Genomic DNA, 11,182 nt, shown 5'->3' on the forward strand with positions numbered 1-11,182 from the left:
CACTGCAGAAGAAAAGATTCTCAAATGTTACTCTGCATAAGGTCTACTGGATTTCTGGATAAAGCAGACTCTCGAGGTCTTCCAAAGGTGCTGCTTAGGTGGTTTGACTACAATACCCAGAATCCAATTCTGTAATAGGAAGTCTTGGGCCACGCAGAGAATTACTCCTTCAAGGATCTGTTGTGTTGGGTAAAGTTTCCTTCCTGTAAGCCAACTGAGTCCATAAAATTTTGCTCTTAATGGATTTGTAAACAACTTCCCTTCCTCCTCCCTTTTCCCTTCCTCCTTTTCCCTTCTCTCTCTCTCTCTCTCTCCATATTAAATCTTAAAAAATATTTTTCACCCTTTTAACTACACTTCCTAGATATATGCTTCTGAAAATGAAGTAGGGAGGAGGTAGTGGTTGGAGCAGAATTTCCAAATGCTGTTAAACACAAATATTATGCGTGCTAAACATAAAACTGAAAGATTTCCCTCCCAGAGGTTTTGTTGTACCTGCCCCTCCCATCCCCATAGCTACAGCACTATATTTTTATCATGTACTCAGGAGACAAGATGATGTTGTTCAGCTATTTTGCCCATATTTAATACTAAACATCACTTCAAAAATTTCCACATGAAATTAATTTTAAATACGACTATGCTTTTCCAGACAAAAGCCCTAGGTGCTCTGTTCTTCACCCCTTCACCCTCCTGCTCTAGACTCTCTGGATGGTCCTTAAAGGCTGGGGGGAGGCCGCTCACACAGGGGGTCCCCAAGTGAACCAGCCCCTTCCAACTGGCATGATGGTTACCCCTGGACTCTGAGGCACACCACCGAGTGACAACTGCAATCCCAGTAGGCTCACCACAATATATGAAAAAAATTCAGGAGAAAAGATATATGAAATTTTATATTACATGATTAAAAACTCATCACAGAAAATGATCAAAGAAGTAAGCAAAATATTAAAAGGATAAGGACAAAAATTTCTTCAGATTATGATTTATATTATCTATAATCCAAAGCTCTCTTTTTATGTGATCCTTCATGATTAAAATTTGAAAAACCTGTGAAATGTTTTCCTAAAACAGTTTGCTCTCACTATCGACTAACAGGGTGTAAGAGAGGCCACTGAATCATTTCCCTCCAGCTCTGCTGGGTCTGTGGCTGCTTGTCTCCTCTGGGGTCCTCCCATGAGTTTCAGGCACTCATTAGGTGCTGGTGGACTTGCAGATTCCCATGCCTACCTCCTGCCTTTCCCAGGAACTCTTCAAGTGATTCTTGAGCATTCTTAGGATTTCCGGTACCTTTCACGTTTCACCATTCATTTGTCCATTCGGTAAACATTTCCGGGTACCTTCCCAAGGGGCCAGGGATTTAGCTCAGTGGTTTGGTGGCCTGCCTTGCAAGTGCAAGGACCAGAGTTCAATCCCCGGTATCAAAAAAAAAAAAAAAAGAGAATCCACACTCTGGGTACCTTCCCTCAGCCGCACTCTTAAACTCTTTTTCATGTTAGATAGTAGAAAGGGACAGAGGAGATGATCCAGCCGTCTGGAGATTCCAGGCAGGTTGAGGTCACACCACAGAAAGGAGAGGGAAGGATGTGAGGCCACCTTGGAAGAAGGAAGTCATTGTAAAGGCAGAAACAGACCTTGCAGGGGTCACTGTGACTACAGGCAACCCTGAGAGAGGCAATTCCTGGACTTGGAGGCAGCAGTCAATTCTTCCCTTATTTCCCATTCTCATGCTTGCCTCCAAAATGGAGCAAACAACTTCCCAGAGAGAAAGGGCGATTTCTTTTAACCTCAGGACTTCTGCCTAGGCTTTTGAGAACAAGTCACAAAAAAGCAAGTCCTGCGGTTCGCTGTCCAGCAGCCTGAGTGCATGGCACCATTTAAATACCCCAGACCGCCTTCCTTTTCTCCTGCCTTTCAGTTTGGTCACATTTTCTTTCATTTCTTCATTTTCTTTTCTTTCTTTTTTCCATTAAGTTTATTGGTATATTTAAAGCAAACAATACAGTTTCATTTATCATTGGGATCTTGTACCTTTAAACGATATATCTTGGTTCTTGCTTTTTTTCCCCCATATCCCTACCCTCCCTTCACCCCCTTCACCCTTCCCTATTTACAAAGACTTTGTTTCCATTTTTTCACATTTTTCTTTTCCCTTATTTCTTTCCCCTCCCCTGCCCACTTCCCCTTTCATTTTTTTCATTTTCTTTCTCACTTTTTTTCCTAAGGGAATTGGAGGTTGGCATGCTGAACATTGGAAAGACAGAAGTTTCTTTATCTGAAGCCCTTAAAATAGTGCCCACCATATATTTTGTTTTTTTAGAAGCAATATACTCTTCAAGGTTTTCATCTTGAAGGCACCAACTGGTTGGTCCTTAAGAAGCTCCCCAACCTGGCTTGCCACATCTGTAAGTGGGCATAGCTATAACAGATGGATGTTTCTTTTCTGGCTATAGAAGCATAACTGCTCCTTATTATGTATGGAAGAACACATAACCTATCTACACAAAACCCTGATTTGTCGATATTATTCTACTTCCCTTACAAAGAAAATGAGGTATTTATACACCATGAAGTACTACACTGCCATAAAGAAAGATAAACGAGCCATTTGCAGGAAAGTGGATGCACCTTGAGAGATAATGTTTGGTGAAATAAATCAGACACATGAACTTAAATAGCACATGGTTTTTCTTATTTGAGAAACTCAAATTATAAGTAAGGAGCAAAATAAAAGATAGATGTTAGGAAGTAGGGAAATGGTTATTTCTCAAATGGGAAGAAGATAAAGAAATGAAGGAAGAGGGAGGGAGGAGAAGGAAAGGGGGTCCAAAAGGAGGTATGATGAGTTATGTACACGTCCCAGCTCCACACAAGGATTGTAAACACAAACTGAATGTAATCACAAGCAAATTTCGACAGTTTCTTCAGGAGTTTAACTGCATCAAAAGGAAGTGAGTTTCATTCATACCCAGTGTCAGCTGTAGAAAACAGACCAAATCCATTTGGTAATTCGGACTGTACAGTGCTCAGGGAATGAGTTACACATACAGGAAACAGTGGCTATGATTGTGGGAAATTATAGAAGTAAAAAATATTAACACTTGGGGAGAATTTGGGTCAATCTGATCCCTTAACTTGATCATGACTTTTTCAAGTCTTTTTCTTGAGCTAACAAGTTTCATTCATCCTACTGTATGAACGACAAAAAGGAAAAATACATAAAAGTCTAAACGTTTTGAGTGGAACTCAGAAAAGTTTGGGGTATAGGTCAAAGTAATTTATTATATGTAATTATGCATTGTTTTACAGAAATATAGTCTAAAAAATCTAAAAGTAGTACCACTGATTATTTACTTAAAAGATATGTCCTATTGGGCACACAACGGAGTGCATACTGACTAAAGAGTGAGGTATGGAGCCATACTCTTCACTTTTGCCTCAGTTGTGTTAGAGATGGTAAATGACATCCCCTTTCTAGCTCACCGAAGAAAAACTGGAGGCAGCTTTGCTTTTCCTTCTCAGGATCCTTATTCTCAGAAAGTTGACCACCATCCAGTCAAACAGCAAAGACACCTCTCTTGACCACAACTCACGGAAGTAACAAGCCCCTTTGTATTTTGCTTTCACTACTTGTGCCGTAGCCTAGGTTCTTATACATTCTCACATCTCTAATCAAATTGTTCAGCTTCCAGTGCCCCTCTGCACCCCATTTTAGGTACTCCAGAGATGGCAGGTAGGTGATTCAGAGCTCTGGAGATCATCTTACTACCAAAATTCCCCTAATTATACTTCTTGGTTTCAGGGTAACTGTCAAATGCCATAGCCTAGTAGGCAAAGTCTTCTAATTTAAATACTACTACTTTCTATACCCATTTCTTTTTTCCATTTTAGCATCAAATCCTTCAACCCAGAAAAACTGCATGCACTTCTAAACCCATGGAGCACAGCAGAGACAGAAAGTCACAGTTCTGCATCTAAATCAAGACCCAACCCTCTTATTTTGAAGGGAACACCAGGTTATGCAGTCTATGTGACTTACCCAGGGTCACATAGCTAGATAGGAGTGCAGTGGGATTGTAACAGTACTTAGGCTTAGTTTTTCTGAAATATAATTTCTGTGTTCTATTTCTGATATCGCTCCAAGTAGGCAAAGTCATACCATGATTGCTCACTATAAAATGTTGAAAATCTGAAGGATACAGATTATTTGGTTTTCATTAACAAGTTGACTTAGATGTGACTATCCAGAATCTGGTACAAATACAGTCTTCCTTTCCCCCTGACAACCCATTTTCCAGAAGTCTTTAGAAAGTCTGCCAAGACTTCAATGCTAAGAAAGCTGTCTAAAAATAACCATCAAATTCAACATGTTACCAAAATAAAATCTCCAAATAAAACAATGGCAGAGACCAACTTGATAATGAAGATGAAATATGCTAAGAACATTCTGTTACTGCAACAAATTTGACTTCTTTTGTGATTAATGGTAAAGTGAAATCTTTGAAACACACACAAGGATGAAGCAAAGAACAGAGGAGAAATAGTTTGGAAAGGGTCCCATGTGAATTGTATCCCTTTGAAAACAGGCTCTGTCTTTTGGCTATCGTCACCAAGTCCCTGTCCAGAAATTCATTTTCAAGTGTTATTTCCAAATGCAACCCCAAATTCAAAATGTTAATTGGCTGTTATGTTCAAAATTTGTTCTGAGATGGACAAAACAACAAATGAGACGTTTTTCAGAAGGCATAATAAGTATGTTCCAACACTTATTTGGGTTTAATTTATGTTTAGAGGCTGGCTTTCTTCTGAGTCTTTCATATCCTATTTCTATTAGGAAATGGGAAGTACAAGAAATAGGATTATGAAGCCATTTCTAGGTATTAATTTGGTACCAAAGTAAGTTAGCAAAGCAACACACATTTTCAAGAAAAAGGAGAGGAAGGGAAATTGGCTTGAGCCCAGTCTGTCAGAAATGCTGAGTGATCTGGGTTTCACAAAATCCAATCAGGCCATTATGCCCTAGAAGGGTGTTTACTGTCAAGTCAGGGCACAGCACATGCTTGGAATTTACCTGTTGAGTAAAAGGATTGGCTTTGTTAGCTTAGGATTTCCACAGGCTCCTGGGTGCCCAGAGAACCCACGGTTCATGTTAACAAGGTGGTCTTGGTTTGGGGAAGGGGCAGTAAGAGTCCGAGAGGAGGAAGGAACGCTAAAAGTAACCACTAAAATTTAGTGTACACACTAAACCAGGAAGGACACGTACCAAAAAAGGCAAATTATTACTCATGAACTTCCACGCTACGCTACTTGAAGGACAAAATCAGCTCAAGAACACATAGGTACCAGGAAAACAAAAGTAAGACAGTCACAATTCAGAGGGGCACATAATATTCGCATCCACGTAAATAATGCAGTTGTTCATATACAAAAGTAGGTCTTATTTCTTTTTTCCCATTGCTGAAAAGAGTGGGTATTACTTTATTTTTCTCTGTAGAGTATGAAGTGTGCTCCCTATTTAAAGTCCCTTATGGAGCTGTGCTCTTTCAAAATTACAGATAGCATTTGCAAAGAAACTTCCCCTGTTCCGTGCATCCTATCTTTCAGATACTGAAAGCACTGGAAGGGCACTAATGCACTTTATGAGATGAAATGTCATTAAGCACCATGTTGATAAATGGTGGTAGGTCTGAGCTATCTGACAACGAAAGCAGCAGTTACAATACTGACAACATCTGGTATTTAGTGCTGTGTATGTATTTTTTTCAATTAAAAACATGACAGAACTCTTTCAAAAATAAGTAATCAAATAGGTATTTCTCTAGCTTTGTGACTAGTAAATAAAGAATATTTTCCATTTGAAACTATGCTATAATTAATAATATATTGGGTATTCATGAATAATATATACACACACTGTTAAGAGTTAAAAGGCATTATTTTGGGAGAAAAGCCAGTGAATGACTTTGACTGAAAAAAAATATTTCTCATTGCACATGGAATTAGTAGAGTCACTTCCTCAGTCACACTTAGATTCACCAAAACACTCTTCGCCCCAGATCCTTGATTCACTATTGATTCTGGAGGAAATGTTACTTGCCTTTGTTAATCTTCTAGCCCCCTTCCTTCTCATGGTCAATACCAGTCATTCCAATACAGGAAGAGCACATACATCCTTGGAAGCTTCTCTCCCAACCTCCACCCCCAAACCTGTGTTTCCTCCCAAATATCCCTTTAGGGGAAGCAAGCCATCACCATGACGACCACAAAGGGGGTTTGTACAGCATTTGGGGACAGGCTTTATGGAAGTTAATATCAGTTTGTGTTTATTAGGGTCAGGAAAACTCAGACAATGGGCAAAAATGTTGTGAGGAACTACTTAGCTGTATGGAACTAACTGTCCACATCAAACTTAACCAGAACACCTCAGGAAAAAAAAAAAAAACCTGCAAGTATGATTTATTCAGGTCTAGTTTATTAATCCTCCACTGTAGACAACTCCCTCAGTGGCAGTGGTAATCAAATCGAAAGATCATTTATAATATGGGCTAGAGAATGAAGAACTTTGCTCTGCTCTTCAAACTTTAATGGTTGTAGATCACTCAGAGATAGGCACTTTTCCAAAATAAAAGGGTTATCACATTCCCTTTTCTAGACCAACATTTTTTTTTCTTTTTTCCACCTTTACATTTTATTCATATTCCATTTCCTATAACGCATACCATGAAAGTAGATTATTTTGGAGCTGTACACTTTTTCTATGTCTTTAATACATTTGCTTTTAGAAAGAGAAATGCTGAGGACAGGAGGTAGCTGTTCCAGCTCAGGTGTAGTTGGATCTTTTGTGTGACTCACAGCTAGAGAGAGCTGGCATTCCATACATACTGAACAATACTTTCCTACTACAGACTTTGCTCAGGAGACAGAAATTATCGTGTCTCTTTTAAAAATCCGGGGCACCAAAAAAAGTCCCTATGTGATAAGGTTCTTTATTTCTTTGTCTTTACCTGACTGACTACCTAACAACAGGGCTTTGAAAATAGTGAGGAGAATCCTTTGTTCTCCCAGGTTCCATTTAAGGGAAAGTAGGTCGAAGGGCTTCCCCAGGGAGGGAAAAAAGCCCAGGAGCCAAACACAGGGGAGTAAGAGATTTCATGCCCACTACGGTTCCCACCCTCTCTGAGAAGTTAATTAATTCTGTTGTAGGCTGGGGAGGGGGTTCAGCAAGCCCATTCTCAAGTGTAGCTCACATCATCCTCGAGGGCTAGGGCTGGGGCTGGGGCGGGTACAGGGCAGCGGTAGGTGGGGGTGGTGAGAACCTTTTCCCAGCCATGGACAGCAGAGCCAGTATGCATGCGTTCGTTCGCACTCCCCAAAACGTGCGTCCCAGCCCAAGTGCGAAGTTCAGCATTTCAACCTGAAAAGCATAAAAAGAGCCATTCGAAGCAGCAAGTCACAGTACCTTAAGAAGTCTTACAGATGGGAGAAAGGCTGCGTGGCATAGCTTCCGGATGGTCCAGTTTAGGGGTCGAGAAGCATCAGTCTGATTCATGACCCCTTCCAAATTCCACCGGGAAAACCAGAAACTGCAAACCTGAGCAATGCCTAGAAAACAGATGGTCCCCCACGGCCCTGGCATCCCATGGTCATCTCCACACCTGCGAATTCCATTAAGGCAGAGGCTTCCTGGAACTTGGGAGACTAGTCAAGTGGCGCTGCCCAAGCCCCTGAACCTTCTTAGGAAAGCCACCTCCCCTCTCCCTGCAGCCGTGGTGCTCATGCATACCAAATGTGGCGGAAAGGAGGCACACTGCCTGCTGCTTAGGGGAGGGGATGCAGGGTTTTGAAGGAGAGGGGCAGCCTGCACAAGACAGCCTGTGGTCGGAGGCAAAGCAGCCTGCTCCGGAATGCGCGCTCCCTCGCTGCTCCCTCTCCCGCTCTCCTCCCAGTCAACGCAGGTCAGGCGATGGGGGGGAACCCGGGCCATTTGCTTTGCTCGCTTGGTTTGAGGGGGAGCCAAGGAGACAGCAATTGGGAACAGAAATAAAGGCAGAATGGGAGCTTGCACTTTCTCACACAAAGCATCTTTGAGGGGATGGGAGCTGGTGGGGGGTCGGACACCGGGAGAGCGATGCCTCTGAAAGATGATATAAATGCTTCCCTTTGGATTTATGTGACATGATCAATTGAGAGCTATCAAAAAATGGATCTATAGTAAAAGGGATCCCGGCCGTGCTCTGGGGCTTGTATTAACTGTGATTGACAGTCACCAGCCTGATACATACATTATATAGGTGATAGGTAGGCAAAAGGCAACAAATCAAACTCACTCTGTCTCTGTCTCTCTCTGTCCCTGCCCTCCCCCCACATACACTCATACTGCTAGCATTGAGTTATTCTTTTCATATAAAGCTGTGCAAATGAATGCTTATCTTTTAGAAATGGCAGTTTCTCAATTGGGGATTTTTCCCTCCTGAAAGACTACTTAATACCCTTTTTTCTGCAACAAAAATTTAACCCATCAGATGCCACAGGGAACGTTCTCTGTAAAGGGTGAGGTTTCCTCCAGTGGGGACTGCCGCCCTATCATTCCATAAGAAGGCTTTCAGAAAGACTGGCTGCACTGGCTTGTGTAGCGTTTAGGACTCCTGTGGTGAAAGAGAAGAAAGGAGAACTTTTCAATTTGAAGGAAGAAATTAGATAATTTCACTTACAGAAGGGAATTTGGGGGTGGGCTGGGAGTAGAAGGAGCTCACATCACCTGCCACATCCCCTCCTGGGATTGCCCCTCCCCCCAAACATTAGACCTCAGTGGGAACAGTTACGCAGAGGACTTTACCCAGGAGTATTCTTATATCCTTAGAGCATCTTACTTTTATTTTTTTCACTTTATATCACTTCCTTTGACTAAAGGATTTTCCACTGCTAATTAACAGCAAGAGATAGGTAAATCCGGGCTCGGTGACTACTATGCCTCTCTGAAGCAGAATCAGGAGGGGTTAGAGCAGGTGTGATGTACTGCAGTAATTCGGAATGGGGACAGCATGGATTCTCCCTAGAGTATAATAAATACCTAATAAAGTACATTACAACACCATTTCCCTATAATTCTCGTAAGTCACAAACTGAAGAATGTTGTAGAGAAGCAAGTCCATTGGTTGAACAGACCACTGACTACATAACATTCATGTCTCTGATTACCTTCTATTTAGCAATCTTTTCTTTAATAGACCTCACCCATGTGTCATTTTCGGTTACCATTCTATTTCCACAAAGGGTGGAGGGCAGCTTCAAAATAATCACAGCTAACATGAATGTGTCAGGCATGGTGCTGGGCACTTTAAATGTATTATATACGTTCCTATTAATGACATCCCTATGAAGCAGATGCTACTATCATATCCCTATTTCACCAAGTAAGCAAGTGAGGTCCAATACAAGTAATTACTCCAGAGTCTAGATTGGATTTGGTACCCTAGGCTCTATAGATATGCTTTCTCTTTCCTCCTACTTCTTTTGTAATTCAGGGACAACAGCCATAAAACCATTGTATCTGTTTCTGGAAATTCGATATTATATAAGAGTCAGCTAAAAGACGAGGAAGACACCTTCCGTATTTCTCTCAGATCATCACTCTGATGTGCACTGATGAGCAAATCTCAGCATGATTTCTGAAAAGGGATTCATGGTTCAAATTCTGGTTCTGACCGTGGCCTGAACAGTTTGCTCACCTTCTCTGTGCTTTGTAGTCCCTTATGTATAAAGGGGAGATGAACAGATAACTACACGCCTAGAGTGGTCACGAGAACAGAATGTGCTAAGATCAACGAAACACTCACAACAGTGCCTACCCACCTAAGACCCTTCTACCATGACTTCCCTTCCAGACACCGTGTGTTGATTTGTGACGGGAGAACCACTGTATGAGCAAGTGTGCATACTTCTGGGGTAGGTTGTGAAGGTAGCAAGACAAACTGAACCTGAACGCCTCCTATAAGTTGCCATGCATTTAATAAATAGGGTAAAGAGGAAAGCAGAATAATAATACAAGGGCAATAAGGGTTTCCTTATGAATGCCAAGTGGTATTCATCAAATCACAAGATACCACCTTTAGCAAAGCTACAAGGCTCCAGCCTTCCTGAGCGATTAAATGTTGTGAAGTGGTTTCTCCACTGTGAGAGACCCGCCTCATGAAAGCACTGAAACTCTCCAGTTTCCTACCTCTGCCCTTCAATGTTCCTAAATGTCCAGAGTGCCAGAAAAATGACAGCATCATTTTGAAAACACACAGCCTTTGATCCACCTAGTCCCTTTAATTTTTTTTTTTTTTGTACCAGGGATCGAACTCGCGCCCTTGTGCTTGCAAGGCAGGCAGTGAAACCACTGAGCTAAATCCCCGGCCCCTAGTCCCTTTAATTTTTATGGAGTAACTTTGGTCAAAGAAAATAGTTGTGGACTGCAAGGAAGTGCAAGGATTCTCAGCCCTATCAGATTGCAATTAGAGAAGAGAGGTACACACCCTCCAGGAAATTGATTTGGAGTCTCCACAGCAAGACAGGCAGAGACCAAAGAAGGATTACAGTGCATGAGAGAAAGTTTTGCTTCCATCTTTGGCATAGTTTTTGCCAAAACTGTTTGCTATCAAATATCTAAAGCAGGGCTTTCAAGTCCCTCAGCTGGCTTTCAAGAAAGGATATTTTTCACATGAAATGACCCTTTCCTGGCTTTAAAAAGGAGTCCAATGATGAATAAAAGCAGAAAACAGCAATCCTACCCCCAGAGGTTAGCATCTCACAGAACCAAACTGGTGCTTTATAAATTTTATGAAGGTGGATGTTGACAAATACGCAGAGAAAATTCGAGTAAACTTAAAACTCCAGCACAATCGTGTTATTTTTCAGTGTCCTAAGAAATAGTAAATAGCGTATGTCAAATTTCTGTACTCCTTGCTTGCTGTTCAACAAACGAATTCCCTCCCACACTACATAAGCACACTTCCTACTGAGCGTCTCCCCTGATTTCCTGTGTCAGCGATGCTACATTGAAGAACACTATTCAGATTTGAGTTCAGTCTCAGTGCTGACATCGAACCACGGTTATAGACAGTGTGCTTTTCTTGCTTTTGAAGACCATGTTCCCCTGCCACACACACACACACACACACACACACACACACACACACAC

General features: G+C 41.6%; 1 protein-coding gene across 31 annotated transcripts in view; it reads right to left on the reverse strand.

Annotated features, from left to right (window-relative positions):
- Nucleotides 1–7,986, reverse strand: part of Trpm3 (transient receptor potential cation channel subfamily M member 3) — a 506,665-nt gene extending 498,679 nt beyond the window's left edge. For 13 of the 31 annotated variants that reach the window (XM_010638483.2, XM_010638480.2, XM_010638481.2 and 10 more), the window contains exon 1: nt 7,460–7,985. In XM_010638483.2, the coding sequence (XP_010636785.1) occupies nt 7,460–7,636 (177 nt within the window). In that variant the 5' untranslated portion in view covers nt 7,637–7,985. Of the gene's footprint in view, nt 1–7,459 lie in introns of all 31 variants that reach the window. The other 18 variants (XM_010638482.2, XM_010638475.2, XM_010638484.2 and 15 more) reach the window with 10 other exon arrangements.
- Nucleotides 7,987–11,182: the final 3,196 nt, after the last annotated feature.

This window comes from Fukomys damarensis, unplaced genomic scaffold, assembly GCF_012274545.1.
Source record: "Fukomys damarensis isolate Sample0158 unplaced genomic scaffold, DMR_v1.0_HiC HiC_scaffold_31, whole genome shotgun sequence".
In the NCBI taxonomy this organism is placed as follows: domain Eukaryota; kingdom Metazoa; phylum Chordata; class Mammalia; order Rodentia; family Bathyergidae; genus Fukomys; species Fukomys damarensis.